Source organism: Jatropha curcas, chromosome 10, assembly GCF_041381405.1.
Source record: "Jatropha curcas cultivar XTBG-Jc1 chromosome 10, XTBG_Jcur_1.0, whole genome shotgun sequence".
NCBI classification, from domain to species: domain Eukaryota; kingdom Viridiplantae; phylum Streptophyta; class Magnoliopsida; order Malpighiales; family Euphorbiaceae; genus Jatropha; species Jatropha curcas.
In genome coordinates, this window is record NC_143160.1 from 8,821,138 (window position 1) to 8,844,857 (window position 23,720).

Sequence of the window (23,720 nt, forward strand, 5' to 3'; positions counted from 1 at the left end):
CAAAATCAAAATTTTTTCAAAATAATAGTATGATTTATAATTAATAATTATCTTAAAAATATATTAACATCTGCGAAGAAAAGTGCCGAATAATGATAAGTATAATATATAAAAAATCTGGAACAGTATAAGAAACAACATTCAATTAATATATGCATATATAATAATATTTACATATTTAAACTATATATTAAAATTATATTAACCAACTACAAACTATATATATATATATATATATATATATATAATCACATAAACTACTAATTAGAAAACTAAAGACATAATTTAAATTATCATAATAAAATCATGTTTAACTATTTTTTTTTTTATTTTTTAGATCAAAGTCGTATTTTTGAAGCACTTGGCTGCAGCTTGGCTTGAAGAGATCATGGCATTACAATTCTTGCATTTGTTATGTCCTATTCCCTTCGATGTGTCTGCCATCATTCCATTCATAATATCGTATTGATCTTGAATATCTGCCTTTCGAGAATTTTTTTGGGAGGAAAAGATTTGATTTTTACTTACATTTGTCATTGTTACAAATCTAAAAGGTAAAGTTAAAAGAAGAACAAGAGTTAATGAAGATGCCGTCAATAATATTTATAAACAAACCATGTGAGGATTTATTAGGATAAAAATATACCGTGTGATGTGTAAATAAATATATTATATAAATACATTATTGTAAGGCAAACAATATATATCGACTGTTTAGAAAAATACAAAACAAATAAAAATAAAAAATAAAAATACAAAGCATTTTATTTTTTTTCTAGAAATTAAGAGTACAGTATCCTCCTATAGAATAAAAAAAAAACGAATAAAAATAGTGAGAATGTAAATATAAAATAGAAAAAAGATATTTTTTTTTATAAAAAGAAGCAATATAAATAAAAGTGATAAAAATTGATTGCATAATATTTTTTATTTAGAAATTGTTGTTGCAGATTACTCTTTTAATGATGTTTATGGTATTTTGTAGCCCAAACATTTGGTTCAAGGCTTTATCTTCATGCTCAGTTACATGCATTAAGAGGACTGTATAATATTGTTGAATGATTTTCTGTGTCAGATTATAATATACCATGGTTATTAGTATTGTAGGAAAATTAAAATAGTTATAAATATTAAGTTACAAAGTGACTATTGAAAAAGAAGGAAAAAAAAATTTAGATTATTCTTTTTGCAGGAAGTCAAATTAAATATGTGCCATGCAAACAGTGGCGAACAGAAAAAATAATTAGAGGAGACGAAAAAATTTTTCAAAATTTACAAAGAGCGATATCGAAAAAAATCATTATTTTATAAATAAAAAGAAAAATTTTTTATATTTTATAAGATAAATTTAAAAAGAAAAATTAAAATTAGGGTGCGAGCCGACCGGCCACCCCTAGCTATGCCACTGCACGTAAAGAAGTTTGAGCTGCAGAATTTACAACCAATCAACAAACGTAATGGATGTATGATAAAACTATAAACATGCGTGTATATTTAGAAAGTTGTCGATCTTTCCTAAATCATGAAGAGTGTTGCCGTTTTCTTCTAAAAAGGTGTTGGGTTCTGTAACATATACGCACAGAAATTTCAAAGACCTCCAAACAAACTTGAATGTTATATTCTTTTCTTTTGAAACAAAATGTGATAGGTGAGGCTTTTCTTCACACTTATAATTTGATTACCAACCCCTACCGATGTGGGATAACCCAATAATTTCCTCCTCACACATCGGGCCATGGGTCGAAGGAGCAACAACCCATACTCTCTCGAAAACTGGGCTGAAATTGCTATAACTGGGCTTTGATACCACTGATAGGCGATTTTGGGCCTTCTCAACCTCAAAAGTTAACTCAAGAGGTGAGACTTTCCCTCTCACACTTATAATTTGATCACTAGCCCCTTCCACAACCGATGTGGGATAACCCAACAAAGTGGAGAAAGAAATACAACAACCCAAATTCCAAATTCAATCCCTCTATTTGGTTTATTTCTCGAAACGAAAAAAATTAAAATCACTAAATGATTTATATATCTTATTGAAAAACTATTTGATTATTTAAATATATATTTCTTTTATAAAGACAAGTACTTCAATCGGTGGATTTATTGCAAAATAGAAGTTTTGCTTACTCTTTTACTTACTTTTCAGTAACTATTAGATAAAACCAACAACTTTTGATTTTATATTAAAATCACTGATTGAATTGTGGTGCTCTAATGCATATTTTCACTCCATAAAAGACAAATATCAAAGTTGTTAATAGTTTTCTTTAGAAAATTGTTTCTTTATAAAAAACATTATTTTTTGGAATAAAAGTCAATTTTGATGGGATTATCAGTAAGTGAATGCAATTAAGTGCTTCTTCTTCATCAGGAACAACTGAGGCTGAGGCAGAGGCAGAGGCAAGCTGCGATGTACTTGATTCTCTTCTCATGCTTGTCAAAGAAAGTAATTCTGGATTAAGACTTGAAGATGTAAGGCATATGCTTTTGGTGAGTAATTGATTTTTTTCCTATGTATTATGGATAATTTGTTCTTTTTTTTAAAAAAGTTTATGGATAATCTGATCCTCTTTAATTATAATATAATATGCTTTCCCTAAATAATATCATTTTATCACTAAATTAAGAAAAATTAACAGTGCCATTAATTAGTTAATTGGTAGTGACTATTATGATAGTCATGATTTTTTCCCTTGACTGCTAGTTTTAATAAGTATTTCTAATAAGCAAAAATATATAATTTAGTCCGAAATTTTTCCATAAATATTTAATTTGATCTAAAAATTATTTTAGATCAATTTAAGATATAACTTTTGAGTTTATGATCAATTTATGTTCCTTCGATAAAAAATAAGAAAATGTTTAAATTTTTAAATAATAATAAAAAATATACTATGTGCTATTGAAACACATTTTCAAAGGCTATAATTTTTCCCATGTGTTATTGAGATACATTTTCAAGGACCCAAGTCATTTGTCCGTTTTTAAGAATTGATTAGAGAAATTGACTTTAGATTGACAAAATACCTTTGTTACATTCAGGATTTTTTTGTTGCTGGCACCGACACAACAGCAAGGACATTAGAATGGGCAATGGCAGAATTACTGAAGAATCCTGAAAAACTTGCAAAGTTAAAACATGAGGTCAAACAAGTTGAAGGCGTAATTGAGGAAAGTGACATTATAAAGTTCCCTTATTTACGAGCAACAATAAAAGAGACATTTAGATTGCATCCACCGGTGCCATTTCTAGTGCCTCGTAAAGCTGAAAGTGAGGTGGAGATAAATGGGTTCAAGGTGCCCAAAAATGCACAAGTACTAGTCAATGTATGAGCTATGGGAAGAGGTGAAAGGATATGGCCAAACCCAGATAGGTTTGAGCCAGAGAGATTTTTAGATAACAAAATTGATGGGAAAGGGAGAGACTTCGAGCTAATCCCAGTTGGAGCTGGAAGGAGGATCTGCCCTGGATTGACATTGGCACACAGAATGCTGCACCTAATGTTGGCTTCTCTTGTCCACTCGTTTGATTGGAAACTTTTGGCCTCTCACTACACAGGACTGAGCCTCTCTTGGCAGTTCCCTGTTACATTTAAAACCTTATCTTACATTAATGTGGTTATTGAAGCAAAATTTTCAATGTGTCAGCACATGATCTATTAAATAAATGGGCAATGTTATTTCAATCTAATTGAATCATGTAAAATGGAAAATAATTCTATTTCTCACATTTTAATATAAAGTGATGGTTGAGAGATCAACTTGATTTATAATAAATATAGATTAAAAACACTTTTGGCGTCGTATTCTTCTCTTTTGAAAACCTATGGGTCACATCCCATAGGCACATACCTACCTGTATACCAAACAAGAGTTTGGTTGCAAATTTTGTAATCTAGTCCATCAATTAACTGAAATAAAAAAACAGTTTGGACTGCTACAAGACAGCCAAGTGTGATATGAGTAAATTTATAGATATTTAAGATAGGTTTTTTATATTAATTTGGAGTGTTTGGCTTTGGTATATTTAGTTTTTAATTAGATTCATGTTTTGTTTTAATTCATTTTCTTGTTTTAAGGCTTTGATATAATTTTTTTATGATTTGACATGTGAATATTGGCTTTTTGATGAGTTTTGTGCCTAACAAAAGTTTGGCCTTTGATTCGAAGGTTGGAAGCTTTTTTTTTTTAAATTCCAGGATATGCTCAGCAAAATTAATTATTTTAATAGCTGTTAATTGTTCAAATAGTTTTTTATAAAAGCTAGTTTAAACGATATATTACCGAACACAACACAAAATAAAACGCTAAAAGCTACTTAAAATATTATTGCCGAATATAACATTAAATTAAAGAGAAACAGTCATGTGCACAATCTAAGGCGTGCTCCTTCACATGGGTGTGTCATGTGCACAACCTATTGGTATTACTTTCAAAAATATATTTATTTTGATAAATAGCCCTGTTTAGCAGCAATTTTTAAAGTAGTATTTAGTATTTTGATTATGTCAAAATATTATCTTAATTAATTATAACACTCAGTAATAGAATATATATCATAGTGTTTAGTGTTTGAGACGGTGTTTCATGAAACCTTATTTTCATTAACGTTTAGCGTTTTATAATTTTTTATGACACATGTACCCATCATTTACCTTGTTCCTTTACATTCATACCGTTTTTGCGGTTTTATATTAAACAACTAATCAAATAACTAATTATTAGTAAAACAACTGTCAGATATAAAAACAGCTAATAGCTACTAGAACAGGTAAAATTATTAAACAGACTCGTATTTCTAAAATGAGCATTATTTTCATCATAAGCTCTTGAGAAAAACTCTCATTTATATTTTGTCTATATACATTATTGTTGTGGTCATGAATATTTGGATATCAATATGGACTATCTTCCTTTTCTCCTTGCTTTATCCTTCATATGGGCATGTATCTATATCTCTACATCCAACATACGGCACCGGAAGTCTCTACCACCGGGTCCTCGCCCTTTACCGGTCATCGGAAACATATTCAATCTCGGAGAAAAGCCGCATGAAGTACTTGCTAAACTCTCAAAAACCTATGGACCTCTGATGACTCTTAAGTTAGGCAACATTACAACCATAGTCATATCCTCTCCAAATATTGCTAAAGAAGCGTTACAGAAACATGACCAAGCCTTATCTAGCCGTATGGTTCCAAATTGCCTTTGTGCACATAACCACAACAAGAATTCAACAATATGGTTGCCAGCAATAGATCACTGGAGAAACCTTAGGAAGATTAGTGCTACGCAATTATTCACTTCTCAAAGGCTCGATGCTCGCCGCGATCTTCGTCGAGAAAAGGTGCAAGAGCTTCTAAACTATGTTGATGAAAATTGCAAAATTAACCAAATGATTGATGTCGGTCAAGCAGCTTTCACCACAGTGCTTAACTTGGTTTCAAACACTTTCTTGTCTATTGATTTGGCTGATTATAGTTCTGAGAGCTCTCAAGAGTTCAATAAGCTTGTTATAGATATCATGGACCAAACTGGAAGTCCTAACATTGCAGATTATTTTCCGATACTGAGTTTAGTAGATCCACAAGGTGTTCGAAGACGAATGAAGATTTATTTGGAAAGGTTACTTCAGAATTTTGATGGGATTATCAATAAGCGAATGCAATTAAGTGCTTCTTCTTCATCCGGAACAGCTGAGGCTGAGGCTGAGGCTGAGGCTGAGGCTGAGGCAGAGGTAGAGGCAAACTATGATGTACTTGATTCTCTTCTCATGCTTGTCAAAGAAAGTAATTCTGGATTAAGACTTGAAGATGTAAGGCATATGCTTTTGGTGAGTAATTTATTTCTTTCCTATGTATTATGGATAATTTGTTCTTTTTTTAAAAAAAGTTTATGGATAATCTAATCCTCTTTAATTATAATATAAGATGCTTTCCCTAAATAATATCATTTTATCACTAAATTAAAAAAAATTAACAGTGCCATTAATTAGTTAATTGGTAGTATAGTAGGAGCTAGTGACTATTATGACAGTCATGATTTTTTCCCTTTACTGCTAGATTTAATAAGTATTTCTAATAAGAATAATATATAATTTACTCCAAAAATTTTCCATAAATGTTTAATTTGATTTAAAATTAATTTTTAGATCAATTTAAGATATAACTTTTGAGTGTATAATCAATTTATATTCCCTTGATAAAAAATAAGAAAATTTTTAAATTTTTAAACAATAATAAAAAATATATTGTGTGCTATTGAAACACATTTTCAAAGGCTATACTTTTTTCCATGTGTTATTGAGATACATTTTCAAGCACCCAAGACATTTGTCCGTTTTTAAGAGTTGATAAGAGAAATTGACTTTCGATTGACAAAATTTGTTACATTCAGGATTTTTTTGTTGCTGGCACGGACACAACAGCAAGGACATTAGAATGGGCAATGGCAGAATTACTGAAGAATCCTGAAAAACTTTTAAAGTTAAAACATGAGGTCAAACAAGTTGAAGGCGTAATTGAAGAAAGTGACATTATCAAGTTCCCTTATTTACAAGCAACAATAAAAGAGACATTTAGATTGCATCCACCATTGCCATTTCTAGTGCCTCGTAAAGCTGAAAGTGAGGTGGAGATAAATGGGTTCAAGGTGCCCAAAAATGCACAAGTACTAGTCAATGTATGGGCTATGGGAAGAGATGAAAGCATATGGCCAAACCCAGATAGGTTTGAGCCAGAGAGATTTTTAGATAACAAAATTGATGTGAAAGGGAGAGACTTTGAGTTAATCCCATTTGGAGCTGGACGGAGGATTTGCCCTGGATTGCCATTGGGACACAGAATGCTGCACCTAATGTTGGCTTCTCTTGTCCATTCATTTGATTGGAAATTAGCACATGACATGAAACCAAATCAGTTGGATATGAATGAAACTTTTGGCCTCTCATTACACAGGACTGAGCCTCTCTTGGTAGTTCCTCTTCACTAGTCAAAACTTACCTTATATAGTTACCGGGGTATTTAAATTTTAGCTTTTGGGTTTATTTTAAATAAATGAGAAAATAGTGCAAAACCATGATTTCTCTCTTCTTTTTTTTTTTTTTTAAGAATTTTAGAATTGAAAAATAATTGGAATCACACTGTTTTTGGGAGAAAATATATGCAGATCTCTATTACTAAGTTTATTTTATTTTATTTGTAATGGTAAGCCATTCAACAATTTAGAACCTTACTCTATAATATATTTATAATAAAATTTCTACTTTAAAACAACTAGGGTCGACTCAATTCGACCCTAATCCATTGAATTTGATATTTTTTTTTGAATAAAAAAATTGTGAAAAAAAAATTACCTTGAACCTGATAGCAAGGCTAGCCAAAACATTTTTTACTTTGAATCTGCTAGCTGGGCTAGCATATTTAAGACAAACTGTTCATAGGCGTGGATATATAATTTTTTTAAAAAAATATTAATGAAAATCCCTATTGGAAAAGAAATTAAAAATATTAAATATTATCATTTTATTTATTATGTTGAGATAATATTAATAATATTATTAATTCTATTAATTATTAAAATAAGAAGCTGACATATCTTATTACTTTAAGATGATAATGATGTTATGATTATTAAAAAACTGAAAAATCTCATTAGTATAATTATCGATATTAATTTCAGTTTCATCAATGTCTAAATTTTAAACAAAAAAAAATTATAAAATAAGCAAAAAAAAATTTGAAAATTAATTTGGAATAATATTACTGTAATTATAATTTCATTAATTGTCACGACCCGTTTCCGTGGGCCGGACCGGCACTAGGGCCCAGGTAAGCTTAAGGCCCCCGAGGCCCGTAGTAAGCCTAAATTATTCAATCTGTCTCAATTTCATCAAAACAGTAAGCCTCTATACAAACATATGGCCCAATCTCGATTAACACATAATATATAACCTGGGGCCTATTCACAATAAATTATAATCACATTATGGGCTTACTGGCTTACTGGTTCACCTGCGGCTAGTTGCATAATATATAATTTATAGTGTAATGCTAACAATAGATCCAATATTCATACACAACCCTATAACTGCGGAGTCCAAGAATAATCTGATAACAGAATAATTTATACATCCAAAATTAAATAACAGGAATATAAAGTTTACATTTATAACTCTGCGGAGAAGATTGCAGAGCTCCAGTCGAATCAGCTGCTTCCTAGTACCTGGGAGGTTTGTTGGGGGAGGGGTGAGTTTTGCAACTCAGCGAATAATAATAAATAATACACACCACATACAGTCAAGCAAAATGCACCCTAGTTTACTGAATGAACACACAACAGTCAATCAGATGACATTACATCAGCACCCACAAACAATATCACCTTCAAATAATCACATCACGTGGAAATTAGTCAGTGGAGTCACCGAACCCCCGATGAGCCGTCCTCCCACATGGCTCATCCTCTCACATGTGCACCAGGGAGCCGATCCCCCATACTGGCCGACCGGTCTAATCCTCACTTGACCAGCCCTCTCATTGTTTTTTTTTTTTTTTCATTCTCTCTTTTCTTTTCCATACCAACAGGAGGCAACCCGGTCGTCTCCATCAAATCTAGATCATCAGGCGCTCACAACAGGAGGCCACCCTGCGGGCTGCGATCAAATCTAGATTATCCGGTGCGCCCAATAAAGAAGCCAACCTGTGGTTAACAGTAACGGTAACGGTGGGTGCACACGGGGGCGCCGATCTCCCATTTACCCGGCTAACAGAAACAGAATCAGGATCCATATAACAGAAACAGTCTCACAAACCCATGGTGACCCACTTCATCCCAATTCCACACAAACAAATCACAGTATAGTCACAGCACAAATAATCAAACATTTCATTCATCATAATACACCAATTTCATCCAAAATGCACAATTATATATAAGTATAATTATAGTGATCGTAACATAATATATATATGATAAAATACTTATAATATATTGTAATATGTAAATAAAAATATAATGTTTATAAATAAATGATATGCAAATGCAGTGTTGATATGCATTATTTATTATTACTCACAGTGATGGAGAGCGAAATTCTAGCTTCGATGTTGTCCTGGAGGAGCACTAGATGGACCCGGGCGATCTAAGAAAAAGAAGGACACAGCAGAAAATAATTCTATCAGACAAAATATTTCTTTACCACTCTAAAATTTTTATTTTATATTCTAACTCTTCTATGTAATTTAATCTCGAGATTTAATTTATTTTCTATAATAAATTTATTTTTCTACCGAACACTATTTTCTTTATTTTCTTTTGACTTCTATTTTATTTCCTACCGAAATTTATTTTATTTATTTATTTATTTTTTTTTATACCGAATTTATTTTATTTTTCTACCGAAATTTCGGCAGCATCTCCCCTAAAAATTGGACTATCTACCTGTTAAAATATCAACAATTTCACAAATATTCAATCCATACGGCCCATCCGTCGGGCAATTAATCAAACAACAGTTTCCCATCCTCCTTAATCTCAACATCACCACACAATCCAATTTATACATTACAATAACATTATATCTAAGCTACCTTAATTAAATCAACAATAAAATTATAAAGCTATTAACTACTCACATTTACCAAATTGAATTAACTACAAATAATAAGATTAATTTCATTATCTAACATTTCTAACATTAACTTAGCTAGATTAATTAATTACAAATAATAAAATTAATTTCATTATCTAATATTAATATCTAATACTAATTTAATTAACTAATATTTCATTATCTAAATAACATTAACATTAACACAATTAATGTTAATTAATTAACTACTAATAACATTAACTAAATAACATTAACTAAATTAACGTTAATTAATTAATTATTGCTAGATCGAAAATTCTTACGCGTGTCGGGTTAAAAAGCAGTAACTGCCGGTGGTCGAACTCGACTGGCAGTGGCGGAGAGAGGTGGAGACGACCGATCGGCGTGCTGGAAAGACGGCAGAGCTGCTGTGACGCCGGCGGAGGCCCGATCTGTAGTGGCAGCGACGGCTTGACAAGGCTGTGCTGCTGCTGTAGGCGCGACAGAGGAACAGCAACGCGATCTGGCCGAGGAGACGAGGAGCTGCTGCGTTGCCGAGCTGCAGTAGGGGCGGTGGCCGAGTGGCAGTGGCGCGCGGCTCTGCTGCGTTGCCTCTGTCTCGCCAAGAACGCAGGCACAAGGAAAGAAAAAGAAAGAAAAAGGAAGAAAGGAAAGAAGAAGAAGGAGAAGAAGAAGAAGAAGGAGAAGAAAAAGAAGAAGAAGAGGGAGGAGTGGCGGTGGCGCTGTGGTGACAGTGGCGATGGAGTGGAGGTGCGCTGGTGAGGGGGAGTGAGTTTAGCGTTGGAGATAAAAGAAAAAGAGAATTTTCTAGATGGTTTGGGTCGAACCGGTTCGATTCGGTTCGATTCGGCCCAAATCATCGATTTTTAACTGGTTTTCAAATTTTTCAATCGGTTTTTGGTTCGGTTTCTCATAGTAGTTGCACTAAAATATTAATATTAATTTCCAGGCTGTCGGTTCATTAAATTTAATTGGAAAAATTTTGAAAATAAAAATTCGGGTTATTTCAGTCTCCCCCCTTAAAAAAATTCGTCCTCGAATTTTGAAAATAACAAGAAACTAGGATGCAACAATTGTTTACGACAATGGTGGCTGTACTTCTCACATAATGCTGTTGAGCAGATAGAAGATGAATCAAGAAGATGAGATAAATATTTTTAAGTTCGTTAGTCAGACCAGTAGAATTAATTTTTATTAAATTATGAAGACAAACCAATGGGAAGAAAATTCAATTTATAGGGAGGGTAGGATGATTATGAGATGAATCTAGCCCCAAAGTTACCTACCTTATTACCATAGTTAATTTAAACTTGAGTTGTACTATATCTATAAGTCGTCAAGTCAAGTCAAATATTCATTACCTAAAGTACAGATTCGACACTAGTATTCACCTTTACACGTAAGAATTTTAATCACTTATAACCTCTGCTTAAGTAAGGGTTATTAATCTCATTAGCTCTAAATCATGTGTCCTTACATTGATGTATCGTCATTTATTCTCTCACTAGCTATCATAGGCAAAGATCATCGCTCCATAAGAAACTCATACACAAACCAAGTATTTAACCTTACTTATATAAGAATCCGCATATTCAATCAAATTTACTACTATCTCAATTTGGACTCCTTATTTTAAAATTCAAAACCTACATGCTGACTCATCCATTTTCCATCAACTCCAATTCCATATATTTGCCCTCATAATCATTGACGTTGTTCATAATTAAGTAAGATGATTGCTGCCAATTCAAGAAAGTTTTCGATTCTTATCAAATTCTGCTATTAAGTACTATTTGATCATTTCCAATTAAAGAGAACAAATTCTTGCCACTACTACAAGCTTATTTCAAACAAAATCATGACATTTCTCTAGCTAAGTAAGAGATCAAGAATGTTAAACCCATAATTCAACTCCTGATTAGACTATGTCCTTTGTCTTATGTTTATTCTTAATCTCATGAATGCCTATGAATATTCAGATAATAATATCATTGAGTTATTCCTTTTCTCCAAGTCTATCATCTCCAAGATTTGTACAATTTATACCTTATACGATCTAAGAATATCCTCAACCTTAATTATGTTCTCTCTACATTCTTTACCCTAAACAAGGTTAACAACTTATTGAATCCTTCAACATCAGAGTTACAATGTACCAGTTCTCGAATGGACCTAACTATTTAAATCTTCCCTTAAACAATAAGATAAGTCGCAAACTGCCATTTATAACCCAATTCTATTCATTCAATCATAATTTCTCTCAATTGCTAAGGAATTCGGAATAACTTTACATTGACTCCACATTATGCATTAATAATTTTCGCTCTAAACGGTACCTCAATCGAACCATGAGCAATTTAAATTGATTAATGATCTAATCGACATCCATGAGTTGGCATTCCAATATAATTAAAATATAATCTTAAACCATCCCGTAATCACATCCAACAGTTCTATAGTTTATCTTTTCAGTCTTCAAATACTAGCATGTATTCTCCTCACCAAAGTTGTTAAAACTATCTCAAGTTCACTTGTTTATTCTTGCACAAATTTTCAATATCCAAAATAAATAGTAAATTAAAACCCAGCTAGCTTACTAATAAATGAAAATACTCTAATTACCTTTACGTTCTACTAAGGACATAAATATAATTTTCCTTCTTTATCCAATAAAACAAGTAACTTGCAAAAGTTGCACTAATTAATAGAATTTCCTTATTTTAATTGCTTTACGTCAAGAGATTAAATTTATTCACATTCGTTGTCATCTCAAGCTAAGCCCCCATGATCTTTTATCAACTCTTATTCCCAATCATTACTATTTCCCAACTAGATGCTATCAAATTACATAAGTCAAAATTTTCTTATCTCTCTCTCCAGTAGAAAGTCTATCTTTCTGAATATAAGTACTAAGTTCTTTCATCATCGGGATTACAATCCTTAAATCATTATCTATTTGTATACCACCAGACATTCAATAACTTCCTACCTTTGATCTCTTTTTAGAATATGAATTTACTATATATGAACCACAAAGTTCTCAAAACTCACCTTGCAAGGACCCGATTAACTCAACTCATAAGGTTGGTTTATAACATTATCAATTATTTATTTAATATTCTATTAGAATTATCACCGATAGTGATGACTATTTTAAACCTAAAAGCCATTTCCCTACCTTCAATAGTATACATGTTCCATCTTTCTACTTTTAATAATATTTCACTTCTTTTTGTCTAACTACCTATTCTTAATTACTTATTCTAAAGCATCTTTTGAACTTTCACAACTCTTCTTTTTTTTTTTTTTTTTTTTTTTTTTTAGATCTTAATTTAATTACATCATAAAATTACTATTCATGATCATTTAATTTCTTAACATTCACATTCTCTCTATACTCCAAGAGATAACAAGAAACTGTTTAATTATACAAACATTATTCTCCTCTGTTCTTTATATTCAAATTATATTCAAGCTATAATTTTCCTAATATAATTATCATCGAATATAATAGCATTTCAATCCCAAAACCACTAATTTCCTTTGCTATCTTTTACTTTTATTTTATTATACTTGGTCCATAAGCTTAGTCTGGCTTATTAAACATTCTACATGTACTAAGATCTTAATTATATCACACATGGATCCATAACTCTTTCATGACTGTAAACCACAATTTTTCTACACTCATGAAATCCCAAAATATAGAGGTCTTTATCTTAAATCCGCTGATGTATCATTATTTTTATTTTCATCGAATCTTGTTACCCATAATCCCTAATTTATTAAACCTCTAATTACTGACTATCCTCATTTAACTCACATTAATTCATACTCTTCACGTTTCTACAATTGATTCTTTTCTTAATATCCATACAATAACAGGACTAGATCCATCCTTACTTATCTAATTTACTAGTATTATATCAATTAAATAATTGGACAATTATCTCTCCATGTCCGATGTCATTCACCAATACTCTTAATCATCATAGCCCAATATTTACATAACGTAAGTACCTTAATTCCCTTATGGAGTCCTCAGATCATAGAATCTCCCATTAAACAAAATCATTGATTGTAATTCACATACCATCGAGTGTGCAACAATTATTTTAAATATCAAAAGCTAAATACCATTAGATTTAATTCTTACTTGTACCATATTAAACCATAAGATGCCACAATCCACACAATATCCATTACTAAATGCATACAGAGTAGAGTAATTTGTCTCTTACTACGGATCACAATTTACGTTTCTTATAACCACAATAATTTATATGATTCCCTATATTCATACACTTGAAAAGGAATAGTTGATGAATGCTACAATACACTTTACTCCACCAAGCAGTAATTACTTCTCATAATTAAAAATCACTTGGTATAATAATTCCACCAATATTATTCTTTATGAAAAATACTCATCTCCAATTATTATAGCAAATCACACCAAATCCTTCAATATTTAAATCTTATAAAAAATCAGTTATGTACTTATACTAATTAATGTAATTATTCCATCCAGAAAATATTTACCCCAATAACTATAATAAATTCCACCAACCAACATCATGTAAATGTCACCAAATACATATATTAATTCAAGGCACCAATTAAATATATTCTAATGTCCTCAAATCCGAATCGTTTAGTTCTCTTATTAAATAAAACTAGCAACTAATTCTCAATTCTGCAGGCACACATATACACGCACTCATGCATCTTTTTTTTTTTTATATGTATTCTACATTCAACACATATTAAATAAAATAGTACACTTACAGTATTTGACTTCAATTTATTATTCATATGCAACTTATCTTCTTACATACTTAAATTATATATGACTATTATTTATTCCATAGAAGGATTTTTGTTTAAACCGTCTCCTAGCATCATTAACTAAATCACATCTCTAACGAACAAGGATGCAAATTTTAATCATTAAACAACTTGACTTTAGTCTGGTTGCGAACAACGCTGAAGGGAAAAGCAAGGAAGACAATGTCAAGACATGACAGGAATTACTCCGCAGTTACATCTAAACTTATAAACTTATGCTCTGATACCACCTTTGTCACGACCCGTTTCCGTGGGCCGGACCGGCACTAGGGCCCAGGTAAGCTTAAGGCCCCCGAGGCCCGTAGTAAGCCTAAATTATTCAATCTGTCTCAATTTCATCAAAACAGTAAGCCTCTATACAAACATATGGCCCAATCTCGATTAACACATAATATATAACCTGGGGCCTATTCACAATAAATTATAATCACATTATGGGCTTACTGGCTTACTGGTTCACCTGCGGCTAGTTGCATAATATATAATTTATAGTGTAATGCTAACAATAGATCCAATATTCATACACAACCCTATAACTGCGGAGTCCAAGAATAATCTGATAACAGAATAATTTATACATCCAAAATTAAATAACAGGAATATAAAGTTTACATTTATAACTCTGCGGAGAAGATTGCAGAGCTCCAGTCGAATCAGCTGCTTCCTAGTACCTGGGAGGTTTGTTGGGGGAGGGGTGAGTTTTGCAACTCAGCGAATAATAATAAATAATACACACCACATACAGTCAAGCAAAATGCACCCTAGTTTACTGAATGAACACACAACAGTCAATCAGATGACATTACATCAGCACCCACAAACAATATCACCTTCAAATAATCACATCACGTGGAAATTAGTCAGTGGAGTCACCGAACCCCCGATGAGCCGTCCTCCCACATGGCTCATCCTCTCACATGTGCACCAGGGAGCCGATCCCCCATACTGGCCGACCGGTCTAATCCTCACTTGACCAGCCCTCTCATTGTTTTTTTTTTTTTTTTCATTCTCTCTTTTCTTTTCCATACCAACAGGAGGCAACCCGGTCGTCTCCATCAAATCTAGATCATCAGGCGCTCACAACAGGAGGCCACCCTGCGGGCTGCGATCAAATCTAGATTATCCGGTGCGCCCAATAAAGAAGCCAACCTGTGGTTAACAGTAACGGTAACGGTGGGTGCACACGGGGGCGCCGATCTCCCATTTACCCGGCTAACAGAAACAGAATCAGGATCCATATAACAGAAACAGTCTCACAAACCCATGGTGACCCACTTCATCCCAATTCCACACAAACAAATCACAGTATAGTCACAGCACAAATAATCAAACATTTCATTCATCATAATACACCAATTTCATCCAAAATGCACAATTATATATAAGTATAATTATAGTGATCGTAACATAATATATATATGATAAAATACTTATAATATATTGTAATATGTAAATAAAAATATAATATTTATAAATAAATGATATGCAAATGCAGTGTTGATATGCATTATTTATTATTACTCACAGTGATGGAGAGCGAAATTCTAGCTTCGATGTTGTCCTGGAGGAGCACTAGATGGACCCGGGCGATCTAAGAAAAAGAAGGACACAGCAGAAAATAATTCTATCAGACAAAATATTTCTTTACCACTCTAAAATTTTTATTTTATATTCTAACTCTTCTATGTAATTTAATCTCGAGATTTAATTTATTTTCTATAATAAATTTATTTTTCTACCGAACACTATTTTCTTTATTTTCTTTTGACTTCTATTTTATTTCCTACCGAAATTTATTTTATTTATTTATTTATTTTTTTTTATACCGAATTTATTTTATTTTTCTACCGAAATTTCGGCAGCATCTCCCCTAAAAATTGGACTATCTACCTGTTAAAATATCAACAATTTCACAAATATTCAATCCATACGGCCCATCCGTCGGGCAATTAATCAAACAACAGTTTCCCATCCTCCTTAATCTCAACATCACCACACAATCCAATTTATACATTACAATAACATTATATCTAAGCTACCTTAATTAAATCAACAATAAAATTATAAAGCTATTAACTACTCACATTTACCAAATTGAATTAACTACAAATAATAAGATTAATTTCATTATCTAACATTTCTAACATTAACTTAGCTAGATTAATTAATTACAAATAATAAAATTAATTTCATTATCTAATATTAATATCTAATACTAATTTAATTAACTAATATTTCATTATCTAAATAACATTAACATTAACACAATTAATGTTAATTAATTAACTACTAATAACATTAACTAAATAACATTAACTAAATTAACGTTAATTAATTAATTATTGCTAGATCGAAAATTCTTACGCGTGTCGGGTTAAAAAGCAGTAACTGCCGGTGGTCGAACTCGACTGGCAGTGGCGGAGAGAGGTGGAGACGACCGATCGGCGTGCTGGAAAGACGGCAGAGCTGCTGTGACGCCGGCGGAGGCCCGATCTGTAGTGGCAGCGACGGCTTGACAAGGCTGTGCTGCTGCTGTAGGCGCGACAGAGGAACAGCAACGCGATCTGGCCGAGGAGACGAGGAGCTGCTGCGTTGCCGAGCTGCAGTAGGGGCGGTGGCCGAGTGGCAGTGGCGCGCGGCTCTGCTGCGTTGCCTCTGTCTCGCCAAGAACGCAGGCACAAGGAAAGAAAAAGAAAGAAAAAGGAAGAAAGGAAAGAAGAAGAAGGAGAAGAAGAAGAAGAAGGAGAAGAAAAAGAAGAAGAAGAGGGAGGAGTGGCGGTGGCGCTGTGGTGACAGTGGCGATGGAGTGGAGGTGCGCTGGTGAGGGGGAGTGAGTTTAGCGTTGGAGATAAAAGAAAAAGAGAATTTTCTAGATGGTTTGGGTCGAACCGGTTCGATTCGGTTCGATTCGGCCCAAATCATCGATTTTTAACTGGTTTTCAAATTTTTCAATCGGTTTTTGGTTCGGTTTCTCATAGTAGTTGCACTAAAATATTAATATTAATTTCCAGGCTGTCGGTTCATTAAATTTAATTGGAAAAATTTTGAAAATAAAAATTCGGGTTATTTCATTAATATTACCAAAAAAATTGAAATGAAGATGACATTATAATATGATATTAAAAAATAAATAAATAAAATATTAATGATAGATAATAATAAAAATAATATTATTATTTAATTTATTACTTTTGAAACAATATTAATGATATCTTTAATTTTATTAGTGATAAAAAAAAAGAAACTGACTGATTTTATTACTTATTAAAAATAGAAATAGAAAGTGATTAAAATATTAATGATTTTTGTAATAGCAGTTAATACAGTACAATTAAACATTGATTTTTGTAATCATAAAATAGCTTTTAATAGAAGTAGACGTATGCCTAATCATATGCTTATTTATTTATCCTTTCTTCCCTTGAATAATTATGGTCAAGAGTTAAAAGATGACTCCTAACTAACTATGGTCTGGGAAAGACCCAAAGAGCAGGCTGAATCTTGTGGAGCTCAAAAGGATGAAGGGATGAGATGCTGAAATCCTCTAGACTATAAACCCCAATGTCATAACCCCTGTAAGGCTTCCCTTTATACATATACATACCAGGTGGATCATTACTGAAGTAGATACAGTTTGGCCTTAATCCTGGATAGTCTCTTGCTGATAAACAAAATGACTCGTTGGCGCCAAGAAACAGGACATCGTCACCTAGATGATTCACGGGTTCTAAAGTCTGCTTTTCAACATCTAACTTTCTGAGATCAAACCATATAGTCTTACAAGAAGAGGAACTGCGGATATCCATAGACTCAGGATAAAACAAGGACCCATCTTCTTGAATACTAGATTGATATCTAATCACTATAAGAAAATCCCCTTCTGGCAATTCAACCAAGTACCGGCAGCGTTCATACTCCACTCTTGAAATCTCTTCTGGGTGCTCTAATGAAGGATGCATATAAGTATATTTTATGACTTTACTTATTGGTAAAGATGGGTCCCTGAGATCCCATGCTTGAACGTTCCCAATGACAGTGATGGCGTAGAACAATTGGCGTTTGCTAGAATATATAATGTCATGAAAAGGAATAACAAATTGATTACCTAAAGCAGTCCAAGAGGAGTCTCCAATCCTACAGAAGGCAAGATCGGAGTGGTGATTATAGATAATCATAGCGGTGCAATTATCCTCATTGGGAGGGGATGAAATAGCAATCTTATGGACATCGAGTGGGAGCAGAAGTTCTTTATCTGTATTAAAATGCAGCTGTAATTTTCTATGGAAAATTTGCTTCAATTTTCTATTGGACATAAACGTACTGTAATCATCCATCGTTTCAAAACGCATCCGTTGTGGCTGCGTTTCGACATAAGGAAGTGGTACAGTTTCAGGACAAACGCTGGAAGAGAGAACGTTGGCTAAACAAAATCCACTGCGACGATGATCGACAAAACCCAACCAGCCGCGCGAAGAACCTACACATTGCGCTTCAGAAATCGATTCTCGACAGGATTGAAGAGAGGGAAAGTCACCAGTTTTTGATTTCTAGCGGTGTTTCCTTTGGGAGATTTCTCAGGAGGAAGCAGTAACAATGGTGATGGCAAGGAAATTTCTGAAGTAGAAAACTTTCTGTATGTAAGTGGGGATGATTTTAGATTTGAAAGACAAGAAAAGTTTAAATCCTTTTTAAGGTTTCGAAGAATAATCGGTGGCAGTATCATATTGGCCCCTTTGGAAGAAAAACAATGGAGACTCTGAAAAGTGTCTATCAGAAGTAATATAGTTTTTATGGGTGAAGAATAAATTTATATGAGAAGGACTTAGTCTATATATACAGTAGTAATAGGATTTGTAGTTCCAATCAAATTAGGAAAGATGAGAACAGGTTTATGGCTGAAGAATAAAATTATATGTTATATATATTATATATATATATATATATAGTTGCAAAATTTTTTGGAATTTAGGGTTTCTTAGTGTTTTACTTAGTAACTGTTTCTGGCATTGTTGTTTTGGCTTAGATGCCTCTATCGATGGGATATTATTCTAGCCACCTATTTAATAATACTCCAATATCTCAATTATCTATAATAACACTAACACTTAGATATTTAAAAATCAACAACATAAAAGTAATTGGTTTGAGACGAAAAAAAAAAGCATCTATAACAAATCAAGAAAAATCACACCAGAAGCATTCCCCCGAATTGGGAAGTATTGAATTGGGAAGTATCATCCTTATATCATGGGCAAAATAACCAATGATTGATCCATTAAATAATAATGAAATTTCCATGCAACTTAAAGATTGTTAATCATTATAACAAATCATATGGAACTCATTCTTTAGAATTAACAAGTCTCCATTTGCACTAATTAGGCCATTCAAACTTGTTTTAAATATTGGCTTCACAAGAGGTTTTATTTGCAAGGAGAAATTGATGGAAATTTCAATAATTTAATTAAATTGATATTACCTATAATTCCTCAAGTTATTGCTAATGCATGTTATTAACGGTTTTAGAAATTTTTTTAAAAAAATTATCCACTTTTGGAAAATGAAGAAAAATTTTAATGAATAAAACCTAAAATAAACATAGAATATAAAAATTAGTTAGAAGATCCTATTTCTATATAAACAAAGTGACACGCTATCATAGATTTTAGCTGATGAGAACAATGTAAGAATAGGTTTAACAATTTTTCTTTTTGCTCTCGTGAAAAACTAAATTAAAATAGAGACATTAAACTTGGCAGAAAAAGTTTAGAACTTGATTAAAAAAATAAAATATTAGAATGGAAAAAATTATTGGAATTAGCTCTTATTTCGAGCTCTCTTAAATAGAATGTGTTTGTAATAAAAAGAAAAAGCTATTTGTATTAATAATTCCTCAAATAAATAGAAAAAATATATATAATCCTGCCTAAATAATAAAACCAAGTTAAATTCTAAATGAGAAATATATTCGACGTAATTTTTTTTTACATCATGACAAGAAAAGTAAAAATACTTGTAGGTAAAGATTGAAAAAAAAAAACGAATAACTAATAATTATTTTCTATGTTTAGAAAACAAAAATGCAATTCAAAATCATCACTCACTTGTCAATCTTGCAAAAAGCAATCAACTCCACTAATATCATTGGACGACATTCGATGAACCTGAAATTTTCAATATTAGATCATAAAAATAACTAAACAATTTGACAATTCTTCTAACATTTCCCCAATCCGATTTAGTTGGAACTTATGACTAGATTTGCATCACAAAGATAAATGCTACAAGATGGATAATGCATATCATATCTATCCAAAGCAGACTGAAATTTCTATATAGAATCTAGCATTAAAAAACAGGAGTTCCACCTTTTTGGCACATTTAAATAAAATAACTTATCTTTATTAATTTTTCGTTTTATTTTAATATTGATTAAAAAGCACAAAATATCTTAATTTTTGAGTACTAATCTGATTAATTCATGTACATGTGATTTTTTTTCGACTAATTGCACCATAATCAAAAAACCATATTGACATTTATAATTAACCAATCCAAATCGATATTAATTTATTATCAACCAAACCAAATTGAAATTGGTTGGTCCGGTTCAGATTTTCAGTTATAACTGCGATTTGCTAACCCACGCCGCATGGCTATTCATATTTAGAACAAGAAGCTCGGTGCAAGAATTAAGTTTGGCAGTATACATTCTTTTCTTTTCAGTTTTCTCTTCCAAGCAACGAGTTAGTTTGTATGAGACTCAAATTTAGAAACTCAAATTTAGAAAAATTTTTTTGTCATTTTTATTATTATTTGAGAAATCACTTAGAACTTAGAGGTAACAAATGAATTCCAACCTTTTCACAATTACAGTTCACTGCGCCTGCTCCTCTCCTTTGAGTCGAGTGAGTTTTGATCGAATAAGTTATAATCATTCTTTAAACTACAATATATAATATTTTTTAGATTATATATATAATTTTTCTTATTCTTGAAAAATTAATTAATGAGGAGAAGGCATACATGGATGTGGATTGAAACACGTAAGAGAAAACTAATCCAAGCCTTGAAAGGCAAGTGCTGGTGGCATATTGTTCGAGACCAGCAGGCATGTCCTAGAGAGTACAGATGAGAGTACTATCTTATATTATATATACATCGATCTATTGGTTGGTTTTGCAATGTGACATTTCACTTGTTGTTTCAGTGTCACGTTCATGTTGTCTGGTGGTCATATTTGCTTTCAACCATCTAATAATTTGACAACGATTGTTGCGTTAACTACTCATCTATATTTAGCTAGTGGGGATTGATTTACCTAGTCATCTATATATATTTTTTTTTTCTGAAACTCAAAGGAATTGCCGGGCCTGCACAAGCGGTGCTGCATGTGGTTTAATTCGATACAAGACGCAAAACCTTACCAGCCGACCTTTCAAAACCCTATCCTCACCATATCACCATCGTTGTTCTGTTGATGGAAATTAAGGCTATAAGATCTACACTTGTCATTGTCGTCATGATCATCAATGAAGTTCTTCAAGAAAAAGCCATCAGGCATCAGGAAGTCCCATTCAAACGAGTCAAGTTAGATGAGTTGAGCCTAAGTCTAATGAATTTGAACTCTAATCTTATTTTTGATTCAATTCTAAAAAATAAAAATAAATAATGGCTCATTTTCATGCTCAATTTCGAATTTATTCCACATTGAGATTAGGAATGAGAGTATTTTTGAAATAAAAAAGAATTAAGTTTCACCGTTTGATTAAAAAAAATCCATTTTGATTAGTGAAATACTGTTTCGATCCAAATGAAAGTATTATTTCAATAACAAAATTAAAGCCAATTGACTATTTAATTTATTTCAAAAAAATAGACTGATAAATCGTGTGAAACATTAAGAATTAAATAATAAAATTTTCATATAGAAAGTAATTTACTGTTTGTTTCTGGAAAATAACATATGTTTAAAAAATATTTTTCGAAAACAAGAGGGAACCTAATTCTATAAATATTTTCAGTTATCATGTAATTAAATGTTTTAAGAAACTAATAGGGCAAGTGGTTAGTATCCATTGCTATTATCATTTTCTTCTTTAATCCTTTTTTTTTTTTTTTTAAGAGATTTTTACTTGCCTAATGAGCCCTCAAATATACTTCGTTTTCCCAAACAAATAGTGGGCTGGCCCATCTAGGCCCAAAACTCCGGCAGCCATGGCCGAGTTGGTAGTAAAGTTTTTGGTGCACTTATTTCTCTGTCCTCAGAATGAAGCAAAAAGTTAGTCAAATGTATCCTCCCAGTGGATAAGAGTTGCCTCCTGCTGCTTTGAGTTAGCGGTGCTGAGCATTGTTGCGTTTGCATACTATCACCTCCTCAAATTAGGGGCTGAATCTGCCCATTTCAGTTGGAGAAAAATACCCCACTCCTTTAATTTACAAGCGCGTAACACTATAAAACTCCAAGAACTAATGCCTATCCTTTTTAAGTTTTTGATTACTGGACCCATTGCCTCTCTCTCCTCCGGCCATTGGATGCATGAATTCCCTAATCAAAATGCTCTTATATAATTTATTAATTTACTTCTATTAAAGAAAGTTACGCATTGGAAATAAACTGCATTTTCAAGTGAATTTTATTTCTGCAGTAAAAGATTTAAAATTTAAAGTCCCTACTGTCGAAAATATTTTATTGAGTATCATCTACAATCCAAGCGCGAAGAAACATGTGTCTTGGCAAAAAAAGAAGAAAATATATTGTATATAACCTTCAATCTATATATATATATATAACAATCACTTCACAACCGTTCATTATCATCGTCTAAGTTGAAATGAACTGCTTTTTCAGATGAATTTATCTTTAAAGTTAGAGGTTTAACACTTTGAGTTGTTACTGTTGAAAATATTTTATTTGAATATCACTTTTGACTCGAGCGTGAAGACACGTATAGAGTAAAAAAAAAGATGAAAATGTACAGTATATATCTTTCATTTATGATATATATATAATAACAATCGACTTCACAAATCATTCGCTAAGTTGAAATTAACATCACTTAAAATTGATTTTATATATAATATATAAAATCAATCATTGCCATTATAGAAACTGAAGGGGTGTCATTTTCTAGGGTTATATCACTATCAAACACGAATTTTAACATCAAAAAGATCTAGAATCCTCGATGAAGAGATAGTCTACCTAGCATTTTTCATTCACATGAAGTGGCTAAGACAATCCTAATGTCATCTT

At 32.1% G+C, this 23,720-nt stretch overlaps 1 protein-coding gene, 1 long non-coding RNA gene, 1 other non-coding gene and 1 pseudogene across 4 annotated transcripts; 2 read left to right on the forward strand and 2 right to left on the reverse strand.

The window, feature by feature from the left end:
• The first annotated feature begins 2,346 nt into the window (after positions 1-2,346).
• LOC105642080 (cytochrome P450 monooxygenase 76AD131-like) lies at positions 2,347-3,706 on the forward strand (annotated as a pseudogene). Its single transcript, XR_016322880.1, has 2 exons — positions 2,347-2,493; positions 3,046-3,706. The product of XR_016322880.1 is annotated as a cytochrome P450 monooxygenase 76AD131-like (transcript).
• A 1,169-nt stretch (positions 3,707-4,875) lies between these two features.
• On the forward strand, positions 4,876-7,194 carry LOC105642081 (cytochrome P450 76T24). The gene is made up of 2 exons (XM_037637380.2): positions 4,876-5,836; positions 6,400-7,194. Exons 1-2 carry the CDS (start codon positions 4,904-4,906, stop codon positions 6,991-6,993), a joined length of 1,527 nt encoding a protein of 508 aa, XP_037493308.2. The 5' UTR covers positions 4,876-4,903; the 3' UTR covers positions 6,994-7,194.
• Positions 7,195-7,763: 569 nt separating this feature from the next.
• Positions 7,764-17,512, reverse strand: LOC149493029 (uncharacterized). Its single transcript, XR_016322971.1, has 6 exons — positions 16,829-17,512; positions 15,990-16,055; positions 15,077-15,135; positions 9,919-10,727; positions 9,080-9,145; positions 7,764-8,226 (listed from the first exon to the last, which is right to left on the reverse strand). It is a non-coding gene; the product is annotated as an uncharacterized LOC149493029 (long non-coding RNA).
• A 368-nt stretch (positions 17,513-17,880) lies between these two features.
• Positions 17,881-19,176, reverse strand: LOC105642082 (uncharacterized). Its single transcript, XR_005177847.2, has one exon. It is a non-coding gene; the product is annotated as an uncharacterized LOC105642082 (transcript).
• Between the last annotated feature and the right edge of the window lie 4,544 nt (positions 19,177-23,720).